Source organism: Coenobita brevimanus, chromosome 47 (assembly GCF_032717465.1).
Source record: "Coenobita brevimanus isolate Jiangsu-jjx chromosome 47, ASM3271746v2, whole genome shotgun sequence".
Lineage (NCBI taxonomy): Eukaryota > Metazoa > Arthropoda > Malacostraca > Decapoda > Coenobitidae > Coenobita > Coenobita brevimanus.
In genome coordinates this window covers 7473026-7491732 of record NC_137000.1, presented here as the reverse complement: position 1 = coordinate 7491732, position 18707 = coordinate 7473026, and the positions used below count along the sequence as shown (strand labels likewise).

At 43.2% G+C, this 18707-nt stretch overlaps 1 protein-coding gene across 1 annotated transcript in view; it reads right to left on the bottom strand.

Moving 5' to 3' along the window:
- LOC145398927 (putative E3 ubiquitin-protein ligase HECTD2) overlaps positions 1 to 17138 on the bottom strand; it is a 56545-nt gene extending 39407 nt beyond the window's left edge. Inside the window, exons 1-2 of the mRNA XM_080271664.1 lie at positions 16845 to 17138; positions 8252 to 8339 (exon numbers count right to left, since the gene is read on the bottom strand). Coding sequence (XP_080127790.1) covers positions 8252 to 8339; positions 16845 to 16907 — 151 coding nt within the window. The 5' untranslated portion in view covers positions 16908 to 17138. The remainder of the gene's footprint in view (positions 1 to 8251; positions 8340 to 16844) is intronic.
- Between the last annotated feature and the right edge of the window lie 1569 nt (positions 17139 to 18707).

Here is an 18707-nt window from a genome sequence, read left to right as displayed (position 1 = left end):
GATATCGCTCCTACAAGGACAATCTAAGTCGACCCCATATGACCTTGAAGTTTACCCCTTGGCCTAGCTGACCTAATCGGTTCATCATCTCCTCATACAGCATCACTGACAGATGTTTGGTGGAAATCTGTCCTTGGGCTCAGGAGATGTCACGCCCACAAGAACGTTACGGACGCGCGGACGCATGCACCCACGCACGCACGCACGGACAAACCAGTCACACAGCGCCTCGCCCGTCGTAGGTGGGATGAGGCATAATAGAGGATGAAGCCTAATAACTGACCTGGGTTATACAAGAGTGGCGGGATGTCGTGTGAGGATGTTACATCCCTTAGACATGACGTGAGACGGGACAAATATTTACACTGAATTAATCTTTTTATTCGGCAGCCATATTGTTCGTCCCTGTGATTCTCCGGGGAACACGCCATAGTTTACAGATCTTTGTAATTTTTTCTTTTAAATATGATAACGTCCTTTATACAAATATATACATATATATATATATATATATATGTGTGTGTGTGTGTGTGTGTGTGTGTGTGTGTGTGTGTGCGTGCGTGCGTGCGTGCGTGTGTGTGTGTGTGTGTGTGTGTGTGTGTGTGTGTGTGTGTGTGTGTTGTTCTACGCTTGAAGCCACCAGACAATTTTATTCATCCTAATAAAGGTGTCCACGCGCTGAAAGGATTAATTGTTGCATCCACTCTCTCGGCTCAAAATTTTGCCATCTCTCCTTCTTGAATGCAGTGTTTTAACAGTAGACTGGCACTAGAATGTGCTGCTAGTCACGGAGAAGTGCTGTGGATTGGATGTAGAGCCGTAGCATGTTTTTTTTTTTTTTCTACTACGCATTGTGAAGTAAATTACAAAATGACGGAAATCTAAGCCAAGTTAAAGTGAAAGAACTATAGACACCCGATGGTCTAGAGCGGTGTTTCTCAAAGCTGGGGTCATAGTATCTGAAGCCACTAGTGATAGAATTGGCCATTATTTTCCGGAGACAGCATTTGTGAGGAAACCTTTTATCTGTCAGCCATCTCGCATCTCGTGCAGAGCATACCTAGGGGCAAAACAGGACCAGTTCCTCATACGAAGAAGCGACGTATTTCCTATAAACACTTTTCATTGAAAAAAAAAGTTTGACGAACTTTGGTGCAAGAATGAGGCGCTACCCTGGTATCAGGAAATTGGTTGTATGGGTGTTTCTTTCAGTCTTGTTTACCTTTCTCCACACAACTTTTTTTCAAGACCTATTAAACTTTGAATTGCATAGGCGTTAACGATCCCGCATGAATCGATACCCATGCTATGTCTCAACCACTGATACCCCACTTGACATAAAAAATGCAGTTCAACCCATTCCACTGAATTTTCAGTTCACTTTTTGAGTGTGCTTTTATGCGCTTGAAAACCTTGAGTTGCAGTAATCTCGCACCCAATCTCCTCACGTGAGTCATGTTTGTGATGTTATTTTGTTTCTTTAAGTGAAGACGTAAGTTGGGAACACAGGTATCATCATATTAAATCACGGGGGTGGGGACATAAGTTATCAAATTAAATCCAGGGGAGGCCACAAATGGTATTACATCTAGTCCGAAGGGCCACAGAAAGAAAATTTGTTTGAACCACCAGTTTAGTCACTGAGACACCAGCGGAAGTTTACGTGCAGGTTCGAATCCCGTAGGTGCTCCTGGAGAATTTTCAGTCACGTACGGCCACAAGGGACATTGCCCAGTCACCTGCTCACAGAATTTTTTTATACCTTGCTCGGGGTGACATGAGACTGGATATTGTTTGCTCCTTTTTTTTTTTTTTTTTTTTTTTTTTTTTACATTCTGTTTTTGTCCTCTTCAGATGACTACATTATTCAACATGAGCCTTTTCGAGCTGAATGTGTTCAATATAATCTTCATGTAATTCTTTACTACACAAAGAAATTACTCCGGTGAATAAAATCGTCCGTAGGTAACAAGAATAAACATAAATTACAAGTTACCAAATCATTTAGCAATCCTGCGAAGCATGATGGTCTAATTTTCGACAACTCTCTCTATACCGTTGTGCGAGACTCAGCCCGTCTGAAGGTCTATGCCATGACTCTTCGTAGGCTATTTGATGGATCTGAATGAAACCTCACAGCTGAGTACGTCTGGTTACGCCAAAGGCCTTCCACTATATGCAACTTTCCAACCATGATTTTTTTAGGGCGGGTCGGCTCCTTCAAAATTATAGGTTCTCAGAAATGGTGAAATGATGGCTGATATGGTTTTGATGTCTTAGTACATGATATACAGTGGACTCTCATCCGTCATGGGATATTTTGGGAGTGTGGCCAGCCTAATGATTCTTGGGGAGGTACGCTGGCCCCCCCAAAAATAAGAACGATCAGAAATAAGGGAAATATTTGCATAAAACATCCCAGGTGAGTTCGTCTGGTTACTCCGAAGGTCTTCCACTATGTCTAATTTTCCAGCCAAGTTCCTTTGGCTGGGTCAGCTCCCACACAAATGTTCAGAAAGTGAAAGGACGGCAGATATGGCTCTGCTGCCTTAGTACATATCGTACGATGGACTTTCATCTGTAATACGATATTTGGAGTGCATGACCCCTCAGTGATTCATGGGGGATCAGCCCACCTCCAAAAAATAAAAACGATCAGAAATACGGGAAGAGATCACGTGGATTTCAATGAAGTCGGCATTTACTCGTATATCGCAGGATTGGGTATGCAGTTCCGTGATTTCTCTGAATGCACTGTAAGAACCAGCGTACCTACTTTATTGTCACTATCCTTTTCTCATACCCTGAGACGCACTAGTAGTAGTAGTTGCAATCCCAGGCTCATCTAAACTTGAACCCGGTGGACTGCAGGATGAAGATTCCCTGCTCCTGCAGTTCAGCATCCTCTTTTTCCAGGGGATAGGGAGGGACTACAGAGGGTTTGTACAACTCGGCAAAAGATCCGGCCTGTCATATCAGTGCCACCACGAGGTGCCACTGACCAACACCTCTCTCAAAGGTAACATTGATTACTAGAATGTACTAAGAGAGCGCATACCTTAGCCAGCGACAATAACACAGATGATTTACTACTGTAATTTCTGCTGCCTGCCACAGGATTACTGTACGTTTATGGTCACTCAGTCAGTTAATTCTACGGCGATAGTCTGCCCCGTCACAGTATAACAGAGGGCGCATGCCTTTGCCAACGCCAGTGAAATGTTATTTATTCCTGCATTCGGATCCACATCCACCTGAAAATAAATCAACACTTCTCTGACCCACTGCCCGCCTATCTTCCAGATCTAATTGAAATCCATTTTTTTTTTTTATAATCTTCTACACAAACAAACATGCAGACATAAGACACAGATGAAAACATAACCTTTGTCTAACTTCGTTGACGTAGGGTGGCTCAGTGGTAGATCGACTGACTCAAGACCGAAGGGTCGAGAGTTCGCGCCCCGCCCGGGTAGCCGCCTTGCTGGGAGAGGTAGCGCTCTCCCTTAGTGGTGTAGCAGCCGTGGATCGTAGGGATAGAGCGCTCCGCTCTGGCCGAAGACTCTGAGGTTCGAGTCGACCCAAGAGTCATTGGTAGACATCAGGAAGGTCATCCGGTCATACAGTGCTACACGCTCCAAACTAAAGTCCTATCCAGAGGCAACGCTTTAGCCCTTATCGAAAAATGGAGACACGGCATAAAAGAAGAAAATACAGTTTTTACCATTATCATTATCGTACCTTGAGACGCAGAGTAATAAGAGTAATATCAAGAACGGTGGCAAAGCAGTGCTCATCTGACAAACTAGCCACGGAAGGATATGAAATGTATCGATAAAGAATGTTATTGGCGCAGTTTTTAAGACGAATTTCGCAGAGGGTTGAGTTAGGGGCATTAAATAATTTGTTTTTGCCTTCCTTCCGTTCGATGCCAGTGGATTCTCTCTCTCTCTCTCTCTCTCTCTCTCTCTCTCTCTCTCTCTCTCTCTCTCTCACACACACACACACACACACACACACACACACACACACACACACACACACACACACACACACAACTCTTCCCATGCATCTATAAATCGGTAAAGAATAAATTTTGATATGCATACTAAGCCAGCGAGAATGCGACTAACAAGTACCCTTAAACCATTTTTAGCCACACTCACACTTCGCTGCCTAATCCTACTAATTCCAGACGATTTCATGCAACAAATCCTGAAGAGTGAGGGGATTAAAAGAAGAAAAAAACAATCTCTAGTTTCTTTTCACTGCGATTGTAGATCTTAGAAGTTTGAATTCTGGTTAGAGAGAGAGAGAGAGAGAGAGAGATGGGGGGTGGAACATAAGGGTCACGAGGATACACACGGGAGGTAAACTGTTTATGTTCATCTATTATTCATGTAAACTCCAAGGAATGGGTCATCGCTACCCCCTCCCCCTTCTCCCTCTTTCCCCCTATTTCTTTACCACACCCTCTATGCTACATCCCCTCCACCCCATCCCCTTTCCCTTCCCTGTGTCTCTCTACTGTACGTTTTCTTTCCCCCTTCTGTCCTCTCTCTCTCTCTCTCTCTCTCTCTCTCTCTTTCTCTCAACACAAGGCCGCCACAACACTACCCCCACTACCCAGAAATACTTGACTGTAATAATTCATCGACGTACTTGATGACTGTGTGTGTGTGTGTGTGTGTGTGTGTGTGTGTGTGTGTGTGTGTGTGTGTGTGTGTGTGTGTGTGTGTGAGAGAGAGAGAGAGAGAGAGAGAGAGAGAGAGAGAAAGAATCCCAATTAATCCATTCAGTTCGATGCTGTCATTCCTAAAATAGCCTTGTCACCACTAGGTATTTTTACGCAGATTTTAATGTAAAGTGGAAAAACAATCAAAGGATGAGAAGCTGCTTGATTTTTCCCTCTCAAAGAAAGGTAAACAGCAGAAAACCAAATTCAAGATCCATTAATTTTTGAAAGCCTTGGCATATTACATTTAAGCTTCAAGATCGTGTGTAGTGGGGAAGATACTCCAAGGTAAAGAAGTGCTGAGCTCATCACTTGTGTACATGAAGGGCTGAAAGTACCTGTCATCTCTTACATTAAAGTGTTAGACAGAGAAAAGGCGAGTGAATAGTAGGACGGGTGCTGCGTGCCCCTCGTGATGGGGGTGGGGGAAGGAAATGCAAAAAAAAAAAAAAAAAAAAAAAATCGGCGTATTAATTTAATGTTCCGTACTGATGACTTCACGGCGAATACCCTTCAGTCTATGCATATACTTTTTTCAATTGGCTTAAACTTGCCACGTCTCCATCTGAATTCCTAGCTGTAACAATTGATTAACTCTAGAATAAGTTGCTAGTCACGAAGCAGTGCTATGGAAAGGATGTATATCTGCAGTATTGTCTTTTCCTGCCTCTGAGCTACATGATGAAAGCTGCAAAAGGACAAAAATCTTGGCCAGGTTAAGGTGAAAAAACTATAGAAATAAGGCGGTTTTTGAAATCAGATTGTTCTTATCACTCCCTGCACTTTCAGAGGGCCACACTTCACAGTCCTATGAGGTATTTTGAACTTATTCTTGCTACTCTTAGACGATTTAAATTGCTTTAAAAAAATCCCTAGGTAACGTTATTGGAGGCCATTTTCGACCCCTGCAGTTTGAAAAGTCTCTCCTAAGCTAAATAAAATCGTCTGTGTAAGAGTAGTAGTAGTTGTAATCCCCGGTTCATGTGGACGTGAATCTGATAGACTGCAGGTGAGGTTGCTTCCCTCCTGCGGCCCACCATACTCCTTGTGGGGGATAGGGAGGGGGATGAGGGACGTTTGGCTCTAATACCAGACTACATCGGTGCCACCACATGAAGGCGTCCCTCTGTAGCACCAAATCGTCTAAAAAGAGCAAGGATAAAATGGTAAAAGATGCAATTGGATGGAAGGAGTTATAGCTGCCCGGCAAAACTTTGAGGATGTCAGTGAGTGTTGGGTTTAACATCACAACGAGAGAGCTCCGCAAACTGAGGAAAATCGTCTGGCTGTAGCAGGAATGAAGTAGCGAAAAACGTTATCGCACTGAAGGGTCTCTCTCTCTCTCTCTCTCTCTCTCTCTCTCTCTCTCTCTCTCTCTCTCTCTCTCGGTCTTGGTACACGGGCCCTTTCAAGCATCCACCTGCATACTTAAAATCCAGACTCTCTCTCTCTCTCTCTCTCTCTCTCTCTCTCTCTCTCTCTCTCTCTCTCTCTCTCTCTCTCTCTCTCTCTCTCTCATTGGGTTCACACGACCTTTCAAACATCCTCTTAAGTGCATAAAAGTCAAACATTCGCAAAGAAGCTACCTGCACGCATTACGAGAGAGAGAGAGAGAGAGAGAGAGAGAGAGGCTTCAAATATTGTCTTATGATTATCAATATATAGACCTTCCCATATACGACTGAAGGAGCTGTGTACTATAAAAATTGAAAAAGGGGTTGATGGGGAGGGAGGGAGAGGGGTGATATAATAGCTGTAGAGAGGGAGGAGTTTGTGTGGGATGGGAGGGAGAGGGATGATATAATAGTTGCTGGGGGTAAGTTAGTGGGGGAGTTTGTGTGGGGAGGGAGGGAGAGGGGTGATATAGTAGTTTTAGGGAGGGGGGGTTAGTGGGGGAGTGTTTGTGTGGGGAGGGTGATAAAGAATTTGAAGGGGAGGGGGTGATGGGGTGATCATGTTGGGGTATAGGATGGAGTAGTATTAGTTGAAGAGGATTTGGTGGGGGAAGGAGGGAGGGGGGCTATGTGCTGTAAGAGGGAGGGGTTGATGGGGGAGTGTTGATGGAGTTATTGTTGCTAGGGGGGATTTTTTGAAGGGGTGGGGAGGGAGGCGTGTTTGCAAGAAGGTCATCATCATCATCATCATCATCATCATCATCATCATCATCATCATCATCATCATCATCATCTTCCTCCTCATCATCATCATCATCAATCATCACCTTCACCATCATATTCTCACCGGTTGGGATTTTGAAGTAAGAAAACATACCGTAAAATGAACGTTATATCCGAGGTAATCATCATCATCATTATCAACGCAATCATCATCATTGTTACTCATTTACCCACAATTATATGGGGTGGGCAGCAGAGAGAGAGAGAGAGAATCCTGTATATCGATATAATTACACAACAGGTAAAATGACTCCCGCTGAGCTTTAAATACGACAGGTGTGAAGGTAAAGAAAAAGTAAGCCAGTGGATAAGGAGGTGAAAGGAAAAGATATATGCTTTTGATGAATAAATAAACAGACAGGTAGATAGACATATAGATAGATAAATGGATGGATAGATAGATAGATAGGTAGGTAGGTAGATAGATAAATGAATAGATATATAGACGCGTAAATAAATAAATGGAGACAAGTAAAAGATAGTTAATAAAAATGAAACAGGCAGAATGACTCACGCTAAGCTAGAAAGCGATAAAGTATGAAAGCAAGAAAATTATGGGTGTATGTCCTGAGAAGTGAGACGGAAAAATAAAAAAAAATCTCGCGTGTTGATAAAAGACCAACACAAGTAAAGTGACTCACGCCAAGCGATGGAAATAAAGAAAATGTGAGCAAGTATATACACGGATGAGAAGGAAAGAAAAGGTCAAACAATAAAGAGGGAAGAGGAGAGACTAAGTAAAGCGGGTCACCTAGAACTGCGAATAAAGTAACTGCGAAGAGAGAAAATTGTAAGTAATTTGGTATTCAGGAGAGAGAGAGAGACGTTTAGTAAAGTGACACACTGAATTATCGATGTGATAAGTGTAAGCATAAGAAATCTGTCACTGATTTTGCCTGTAGACGATAACGAAGGGAAAAACAACGTTCAGTTTCTGTTTCGTTCAACCTATGGGCAGCGACATTTTAGTTTTTTGTCTTTATTATCGGCATTATCCTTGTTTTTCTCTCCGTGCACTGCAAAAAAATAAGTGTGGCGAATCCTCATGAAACGAAACAACTTATTTTATTTTCCCATGGTTCGGTGTAGTCAGTGTCAGTTCTGTTGTTTCATATTCACTAGATTTAATTTCAAACCAAAAGAGGTGACAGGAATTTTGCTCCCGATTGTACACAGGTGAGAGAAAAAGGAAAGTCTGCGTGTTAATTAAGGTATAAGAGAAGTAAGGTGAGTGCTGACAAGAGAGGTGGCACGAATTTTGCTTCCGATTTTACGTGGATGAGACAAAAGGATAGTCTACCTGTTAATGAAGGAGCAGGTAAGGTGAGTGTTGACTGACCTTTGCATGATGGGCAGGTGACTCCTCCCTGACGCTGCAGGAGTGATTCAGACAGTGACTCCATCAAATCCGTCACACCAGACAGCCGCTGCAACGAGAGGACATGAGAGAGGGATATGTATATGTAGATTGATAGATAAATTGATAGATAGATAGACAGAAAGACACAAAGAGAAAGAACAGGACAAAAAGGACATTAGCAATAACAAGGACAACAAACAAGAGAATGGACAAGAATAAGGAGAGAGAGAGAGAGAGAGAGAGAGAAGAAAAGGTGTGTGTGGAGGGAGCAATAAGGGTAATGATAAGGCATTGCTGTGGGTGGGAAGTGAGAGGGGAGGGGGTTGGGGAAAGGGTTAGCTGTGGGCCCGAATTAGAGGGAGAGAATTGGGGTAAAAACTGACGAATGAGCGTAGTAACGGGGTTGAGGGTATAGAGTGAGGGAAGACGAGGAGTGAAGGGAAGGGTGGGGATGAGGGTGAGGGGTGCTGTGGGTTGGTGTAGGGGTAGGTAAGGGGGATGGGGAAGGGGAGAGAGGAAGCAAAAAGATTAAAAATTGATTATATAAACTGGTGTCTTCGTCTTGACTACTTTATTAAGTGTGGTCACTATATATATATATATATATATATATATATATCTATCTATCTATCTATCTATCTATCTATCTATCTATCTATCTATATATATATATATATATATATATATATATATATATATATATATATATATACTGTATATATTCATTTATATGGCAGGGAATCTTGTGTCAGAAATGAAATATAATCTGTATGGGTTTAGAAGCCTCGATTCTAGCTTTAGAATTGTCGAATATAACAATACAGGCCTGGATTTCACGAAGTGTGGAAAGTAACATCATGAGTTCTGAAAAGTAGCATTTAAGTTCTGAGGGTTTCAGTCATTCTGGAGTCTAATATACGTGGCCTGAAAGCTGGCATTATGGGTTCGGAGGGGCAATAAGTAAGTTCCGTGGTGGTGAAATTACAAAATGAAAGGAGGTGATTTCGTTTGTTATAGATCCACGGGGCGTAAAGGTTAGAGGTCGTTTGGAATCTAACACTATTGACCTGGAAAGTGACATTTCGGGTTCTGGAAGCCAACAGTAAAGGTATGCGGCCTGGAATGTAACGTTAGGATCCTGGAATCTAACATTAGTGACCTAAACTTTTACATCATTGGTCTGAAAGCTTTTATTAGTTGCCGGAATATGATATGATGGGCTTGGAAGGTACCATTATAAAATCTGGAACCTGATAGTTAAGTTTTTTGGGAGTAGAATATACAACAAGGATCCTGGAAGCTAATATTGTGGGTCTGGAAGGTAACATTATAAGTCTGGAAGCTAATAATTAAGTTGTATTGACTGGAATATGGATATGCAAGGTAACATTATGGGTGTGGAAGGTAACACAGTAGGTGTGGAAGGTAACAGTATGGGTGTAGAAGGTAACAGTATGGGTGTGGAAGGTAACATTATGGGGGTGGAAGGTAACATTATGGGGGTGGAAGGTAACATTATGGGGTGGAAGGTAACATTATGGGGGTGGAAGGTAACAGTATGGGTGTGGAAGGTAACAGTATGGGTGTGGAAGGTAACATTATGGGTGTGGAAGGTAACATTATGGGGATGGAAGGTAACATTATGGGGTGGAAGGTAACATTATAAGGCTGGAAGCTAAAAATTAAGTTTAGTGGACTGAAATCTAGAGCAAGGATCCTGGAAACTAACATGATGGTCCTGGAAGGTAATATTGCAGATCTGGAAGCTAATAATTAAGTTCTTTTGGCTGGAATCCCGAACGAGGGCCATGGAATCTATCATTATGGGTCTGGAAGGCGTCATAATAGATCTGGAAGGCAACATTACAACTCCTGAAGTTGGTAATTAAATTCTTTAGGCTGAAAAGTAGAACGAGGGTCCTGGAATCTCTTAATATAAGTCTGGAAGATGAAATTATTGGTCTGGAAGGTTATAATTAAGCAGGGAGGTCACGTTATGGATCTGGAAGGTAGTAATTACACTGCGTGGCCGTGGAACTGTGAAGCGCGAGGCGGTGATTGAGTTGGTTATGGATCCATGAGGCTTAAAGGTCAAAGGTCGCCCGCCAAACCCTTTATATTCACGAAGGTCACTGGCGGTAGGTAGGGAGGAGGGAAATGGAGGAGGATAGGGAGGGAGAGTGAAGGGAGGGGGATAGGAAGGGGAGAGAGAGGGTAATAGGAATGGGAGACAGGAGGAGAGGAGGTGGGACGGAAGAACAGGGAGAGGAACACTGAGAGAGGATGACTGGGGTGAGGAATGGAGGGAGAGGGAGAGAGAAGAGGGAGGAAGATTGAAGGGAGAGAGAGAGAGAGAGAGAGAGAGAGAGAGAGAGAGAGGGAAGGACAGTGATTGTAAAGGAAAGTAGGAGAAAAGAAGGAGAAAAGGGATGAAAGGAGGAAGGAAGGAGTAGAGAAAGATAGGGGAAAAGGAATTAATAGAACGAGGGGAAAGGAGGGAGGGTAAGAACAAGGGGAACAGGGATGGTAACGTACAAGTGAGGGGAAGAAATGAAGGGAAAGGGGACAAGAACGAATGAAAGAATGGGGGAAAGGGAGGAAGAGTAGGGGAATGAGAGGAAGGAAACGAGGGGAAGTGAGTAAGGTAGGAAACAGAGGGAGAGAGAGGGATAAAGCCTGGAAAAAGAAGGTAGGAAAGGAGGAGAGGAAGGAAGGGAAGTGAGGGAGGTAGGGAGAATAGGGAGCGAAGGATGGAACAGGGAGAAAGAAAGTAGAAAGGGAGAAAAATCGACCAGTGCGTCCCAACTCTTTTCCACGGTGTACAAGTTAACAGTGGTGACAGTCATAGGTTAATACAAGGTAGGAGAGAAGACGGTAACTGAGCATTTACTTCCACGTCGTTTCAGCTTATAATTGTGATCACTTGAGATTAATAATAGCGCCGTATTTTATTTATTTATTTATTTTCTGCTTGCCTAGATGTCCTCCACAAAAACTGCTGATATAAAAGATGTTGCCTTCAAGACTGTCATCATGTTGCATTCCTTGGTACGTGTAGCTCGTGACTCTGGCCTCTAGCGGAACCTACCCAGTTATTTAGCCTTTTCACTGGGAGATATTTTCCTCACCTAAATATACTGCAATAATTTGGAGAGCATAATCCACGAAAAAAAAAAAAAAGGCTGGCAAAGGACTGAGGTATGGAATCATAGGACGAACTTAACTAATATTTTTCGACAAACAACACCCATTAGTTGTTAAATATTACCGTGAATCTGTTTGTCGTAAATCCTGCTGTTATGCCATGTGGTTATAAATGGTATGGTAGCTGCCTGGATTAAAATGACGGCGTAAACAAATGATCTTTTAGACAAGTTAACCCCTTGAAGTAGGTGACGTATTCTGTTGCCTTATTCTCGCTGCCTGCAAGCGATTTAGGTCATCTAAGGGGAGATCTTTCGTAGTGAGGGCGTCATTGAAATCTAATCCATATCTAAACCTGTAGTTCGAAAAATCTTTGCTAGACAAGATAAACTCGTCTGGAGGTAGCAAAAAAAAAAAATAATAATAGTAATCATCATCATCATCATCATCATCATAGTACGTCGTGAGATTTAAGGGGTTAAGGTCAAGAGGATTTCTATATGCGACCCTTAAGCTGTTCCATTTAGTCCCTCACTTACTATACCTCACTTCAGTCTGTGGTAAAGCTACCATCTCCCCAACCTGACTTCTGAGCTGTAACAACTGATTAAAAATAGGAAGGGAAGAAGACAAAATGGAGGGGAGAGAAGGGAAGGCAGAGAGGAGAGAGAGAGAGGGGAGAAGAAAGAGGCGAGGGAGAGAGTGATGGGGAGAGGAAAGTGGAGGGGAGCGGAAGGAAGTGGCAAAATGATAGAGTGATTGGGAGGGTGAGGGGTGGGGATGATGAAAGGGGATGGGGGAAAGCTGTGATAAAGAAGAAGAATGTGCAAGAGGAGAATGATGAGAGAGGGAGAGAAAAGGGGAGAGAAAAAAGAAAGGAGAGAGAAGAGGATGGGGTGACGAGGAGGGGGGAAGGGGGAAGGAAAAAGGGAGAATGGCTACAAGATGAGGAGAAGCAGGAGGAGGAGGGGGAGAGTGGGGGAGGGGAAGGGCAACGGGAAGGGAGAAGAGAAGGAACTGGTTAAGGGGGAGAGAGAGGGGGAGAGGGGGAGCAAAAAACATAAAGTGGGAGAATGGGTATAAGAAAATGGGGAACAGGGGAGAGAGGAAGGGAAGGGGAGGGAGGAGGGGTGAGGGGAGGGGAGGGGAAGGGGGTGAGAAAGGAAAAGAGGAGGGGAGGGGAGGGGGGGGAGACAGAAAGAATGGGAGAATGCGTATAACAAATTGGGGAGTAATGGAAGAGGGAGGAGGAGAGGAGAGTGGGGGGAAAGGGATGGGGAGAGGGAGGGAGAGGAACAGGGGGAAGGGGTGACGGTCGATAACACCCCAGTATCCACCAACAATACTCTCTCTCTCTCTCTCTCTCTCTCTCTCTAATGTATCTGTGTTTATATATTTATGCATATACTCCATCCATCCATCCATCCATCCATCCATCCGTCAATTTATCTAGTCCATCACTTTAACACAATAATCTAAGTCCACATACACCCACCAGGTCTCCCATTCTCCTCAACCCTAACCCATTCCTCTAATTCCACATGCTTCACCATCAGAACCACAGTTATCATTAGCCACAAAATTATCAGTTATTCCCAAATTATTAAAGAGACCCATTCTGGTCATTTGTGTCAGTTATTCCGGTCCTTCATTCTAATTAGTACTGAGTTATTATAGCTTGTTATGAGGCCTTCTTTATTACATGTGGAATGTTCGTGGTATTTATAGTCCTTTGGCAGATTCCGATCTGGGGTTGTTTATTGATTGTTATTGTTAGCGCTGTTATTATTATTATTATTATTATTGTTATTATTATTATTTATTACTACTGTTGTTATTATTATTATTATTATTATTATTATTATTATTATTATTATTATCGTCATAATCATCATCATCATTATTATTATTATTATTATTATTATGCATTTCTCTTTTAACCTACTCCCATAAATTACTGCCTCCACCCCCTAATTAGCCTCTGACGTCCGTAATTACTGAACTGCTACACAGACAATTAATTACTCTCCTAATAGACTGGGTGTCTTGTTAATTAGAGTGTCTTTGGCAAGTGATGTAGGGAGGGAGAAAAGAGGGGAGGGAGAGAGGGAGGTAAAGAGAAGGAGCTTGTAGGGAAGGGAAGGAGAAAGGGAGGTAAAGAGAAGGAGCTTGTAGGGGAGGGAAGGAGAGAGGGAGGTAAAGAGAAGGGGCTTGTAGGGGAGGGAAGGAGAGAGGGAGGTAAAGAGAAGGAGCATGAAAGGAAGGAGGGAAGAGAGGGAGGTAAAGAGAAGGAACATGTAAGGAAGGAGGGAAGAGAGGGAGGTAAAGAGAAGGAGCATGTAAGGAAGGAGGGAAGAGAGGGAGGTAAAGAGAAGGAGCTTGTAGGGAAGGAGGGAAGAGAGGGAGGTAAAGAGAAGGAGCTTGTAGGGAAGGGAAGGAGAAAGGGAGGTAAAGAGAAGGAGCTTGTAAAGAAGGAGGGAAGAGAGGGAGGTAAGGAGAAGGAGCATGTAAGGTAGGGAGGGAGAGAGGGAGGGAGAGAGGGAGGTAAAGAGAAGGAGCTTGTAGGGTAGGGAGGGAGGGCAAGATGAGAAGGAAAGATAAGGTGAGAAGCATGGGAGGGAGGGAAGGATGGAGGAATGAGGTGGAGAGGTAGAGCAATTAAACCGTGGGGGAGGGAGAAAAGGAGGAAGGGAGGAGTGAGACAAGGAAAACGTCTGGAGGGAGGGTGGGAAGGATGAGGGATGGACGAAGAGGAGAGGTAAGGTAAAGAGAACGTGGGGAAGACAGGGAGGAAAGTGAACGGGAGAATCGTATGAGGGAGAGAATGAGGGAGGGCAGGGTTAAGGGTCAAAGGCAAGATGAGGAACATGGGAGGGAGGAAGGGAGGAAGGAAGAGGGATATAGATAGGAAGCATATAAGGGAGAGATGGAGGATGAAATGGGATGGCATGAAGGACTGCTTATGAGGAAGGAAGGTAAGGATAAGGAGCATATGAGGGAGGGAAAGAAGGAAGGATGAGGAGTATATGAGGGAGGAAGGGAAGGAGGGAGGGGAAGTAGAGAGGGAGGGAGGGAGAGAAAGATGGAGGGAGGTAAGGGTGAGGAGTACATGAGGGAGGGAGGGAGGGATGGAAGGTGAGGAGCATGGAAGACAGAGAAGGTGGACGGTGATGGCATGAGGGAGTGCAGTTGAGCCAGCCTTAATATGCCCGTGTGTCGCCCCAGCAAGATATTTCCGTCCCTGTGACCCTGGGTGAACTCTGGGATAATGGTGACTGGGATAGATGTATAGATAGATAGATATGGAGCCGATGCATACAAGACATTTTATATCTATCTATCTACCTATCTATCCGTCTGTCAATCTAATCTCTTCTCTTCATCAATAAACTTCTCTCTTAACCACAGTCAAATCGCTGGGTGGTCACAATAACAACACTGAATGTCACTGTATGGAAAGGGCCAACTGATAATGTATTTATTTATTTATTTATTGTTTACAGAGGCTGATTAATTTGTTCAACCCGAGGACGAAATTACTCAGATTATGAAAAGAAAGTACAAATAAAGGCGTCACTTGTAACCTCGGTAAGGCTGCCATAAGCATAGCAAAATGGTCTCGAACTAGCAAGAATGAAATCAAAACAGACGTCATCTTAACGTCAACACAGGAGAACCAAGAGTAAATCACAGAAGCTGTTCAAGCTAAAGAAGAAAGAAAAAAAAAAAAAGAAAACAAGCAAGAAAAAAGAAAAAGTTGACTGGATGACTGACGCCACCCATTGTGACGTCAGACATCCCTTTGTGACGCAACTCAAATGACGTCACACTAATGACGTCACACGGCAAAAATAGCACAGTCGTCAGTCTTTACTCACTCCCGTAACATTTATCAATAGTTTGCGTGCAGTAAAGTGTTTTTTGACTGACCGAATGATAAAGTTATTACATTTCACTGACATCCTCGTTTTGAGATAATCTAACTTCATAATTATGATTTTAATGACCTATAGGAAATCCTTAGTAGTAGTAGTAGTAGTAATAGCAGGAGTAATAGTAGTATTAGTAGTAATAGTAATAGTAGTTGTGTTAGCAGACGCAGCCCCAAACTCATCTTAATGTCATCCCAGTGAACTGCAGGCTGAACTTAAGCTTCTCGCGTAGTCCCCGTCCTTCCTTTGGGGGACAGGGATTGAGTTGAGGGACATTAATATAAACAGGCACAGGAGCCATCTGGTCTTATCGGTGCCACCACGTGGAGGCGTCCCTCTCCTTATTGGCCATAGTATTATAGTTAACCCCTTTTAGTCCGATATTTTCATTTTGTTCTCGCTATCTCCCGACGACTTTATCCAGCTGAAGAGAGATTTTTCCAGCTGGAGGGGTTAAGTACAGCGGTCATCAACCCTTTAACTACGAGAGGCCTTTGCTAACTTGAATAAAATCGTCTGGAAGCAGGAAGAGTAAACAAAAAGTCATCTGCAGTGTACTTAAACTTGTGATGGTAAGAAAGGCGTTATTTTATTCTTGCTGCCGCCAGACGATTTCATTCGGCTTAGGAGCGGCCTCTTCTCGTCTGAGGGTTATAAACGTCACCACCAACTCTGTTACGACGACAGAAAACTTAACCTCCTTCGATCCGATGAGCGCCACTTTCCGTCCCTGGAAAAGTGACCCGCCGCCACCCAATGTTATCGCTATTATAGTATACAGAAGGTGTGTAGGGTGACGGGAAAGTCAGGTGTGTAGGTGTGTAAGGTGAAAATTACGTGTGAAAATTGGTGTTTGAGTGGCTGTGTCTGTGAGCGAGATTCTAAACTATTTAATCCGATAAACCTTGATAATGTGACAGCTCGAGAAAGAATATATTATTGCTCTCTCTCAAAATGCTCTCCCCCGGGTACTAGTTGAACATCCACTCACTCGATGTAGTGCTGCCCTCGGGTGGCTGCCTTTTCCTCTCTTCCTCCCTTCTTTCTTTCTTTCCTCTTTTGACTTTCATTGATTCCTTCCTCTTCCTTCTGTCTACGGGTGACTCAGCACTGAGTGACAAGCCAAATGGTTTCCTGTACACCAGGAAACCATTTACTACGCTGGGTGGTAATAATATAACCAAATTATGGAACCTGATGGTTTAGTGGGTAATTAGGGCGCTCCAATCGAATTGAGCCTGTGCAGGTTTACTCGTATATCCAAGGGGTGGTTGGGGGTTATTGCTCACATAATGCCACTCAGGATGTGTGAGGCTGGTCACTCTCATCTTAAATGTCAGGACCAACTTGTCTAGCCCTGGGCTTCTACGCTCCTCATGGGGCAACACCGGTTAAGATGATGATGATCAACTCTGGCTTTGGAATACTGACGGGAAGGCTGGTTTGAGCTTTATTAATGCTAAATAACATCACAGAAATGATAGGTGTGAACTGACCTGTAGGCGAACTGTCTCTGGGGTGAGGAGCTGCTCCCTGATCTGCTCCCAGTCTGTCGTCATTGTGCAACGGCCGCCATCTTCCTCCTCCCTCCTTGGCTTTTTATCTTCCCTCCTCGATCCCTCCTTTCTGGCTGGTGTGGAGGAAGGGAGGGGCTTTTCTCTCACCCCTTTCTTCCCCTCCTCCTCCTCCTCCTCCTCCTCCGTTTCCTCCGAATGGTTCACAAAACGTCACCTCATATCGTTCTTGGTGTCACGCTCATCATAGGCTCGATGGATAGTCTCAAATCTTTGTCTGTGTTATATTTTCAAAGTATTTTTCATCTCTTTTCAACTGTGTCCCGTCATTTTCACTTGTGGTATATATTCATCTAATTTCAGATTACCAGATGCACTTCTTAAAAATTGTCATTAGCCGGAGTGTTTGTGTTTTGGGATTAGCTTACAAGAAACGAGGCTACAGTCGGAAGCCTCACTTTAGAACTTTCACAATCATCTTACTTTCTTTCCTCGCATCTTTTCTCTACTTTGTATCGAATTACTCTTCACTCCTGTAAAACCAGAACAGTGAATTACAATATGATAAAGAGACTGATAGGATGATCAGATTTTTAGTACAGGAGTATGTACGGATAGGATGGGAAATGAGGTAATGATTGGGTGCGTTAGTTTTGGTTTGGCTAAATTTTGTTAGAATAGGTAATGATGATGATGATGGTGGTGATGATAATGATGATGATGATGGTGGTGGTGGTGGTGATGATAATGGTGATGATACTGGTGATGAGGAATTACTGTAAAATGTGGAAGCTGTAGATCACCTTTCAGAGGATTGAACGGATATATAATTCAGTTTACGAGGATCTCAGATGATGGGACTTCTTCTTTTGAGCTGTCTTTTGTGTGTGTGTGTGTGTGTGTGTGTGTGTGTGTGTGTGTGTGTGTGTGTGTTTAATCCTACTGAGTGCATTTAATAGTGGTAAAAGGGTTGATGATGATGATGATGATAAGGAGAAGGTGATGGTGATAGTTGCATTGATCACGACAAAAATGATGATGATGCAAATCTTAATGATAATGATAAAAATAACAAAGATAGTGGAAAATAATAATAATAATAATACAAACTACGGTGACGATGATAATACACTGTTGGTAAAGTAGAATAAAAGACTCCCAAGGATGATAGGGCAAAAGTAGAATATGAGGCAAATTGGGGTAGCTTGGAAGGTTAGAGTGGGTTATACAGGAGTGCAGATGATACATGGGCTCTAGTACATACATATACGATTTCTACTATAGCAATTTTCGTTCCTAACTTATGTATTTCCTTTCTCCTACTCCTTTCCTTCCTGCTTCCTTACTTCTTACATCCTTACTCCTATCTTCCTTCCTTCCATCCTTCCTCATTCGCCATCCTTTCCTTGAAGTTCCTTTCCTGCCTTCCATCCTTCCTCATTCGTTATCCTTTCCTTCAAGTTCCCTTCTTCGTTCCTTCCTTCCTCATTCGTCATCCTTTCCTTCAAGTTCCCTTCCATCCTTACTCGTCTTTCTTACTCTTCCTCTTTCCTTCACCCTTCCCCTCCTCAAAAGTAGGGTAGGTAAGTAGGCAGGTAGGTAGGTAGATAAGTAGGTATATAAGCAGTAGAGTAGTAGATGATTTATGGAACTAATAAATTCACACACGTTCTGTATAGAATCATGTGTTACTCTCCTTCCATCAGTTCCTTCCTTTCCATTCACTTCCTTCACTAGGCCTCCTTCCTTATTCAGCCTTCTTTTTCTTCTTCCTTCCATTCCTAATTTCTCTCTCCTTTCCTTCATTCTCCCTTCCTTTAGTTAATTTTGACTTTATTTTTCCTT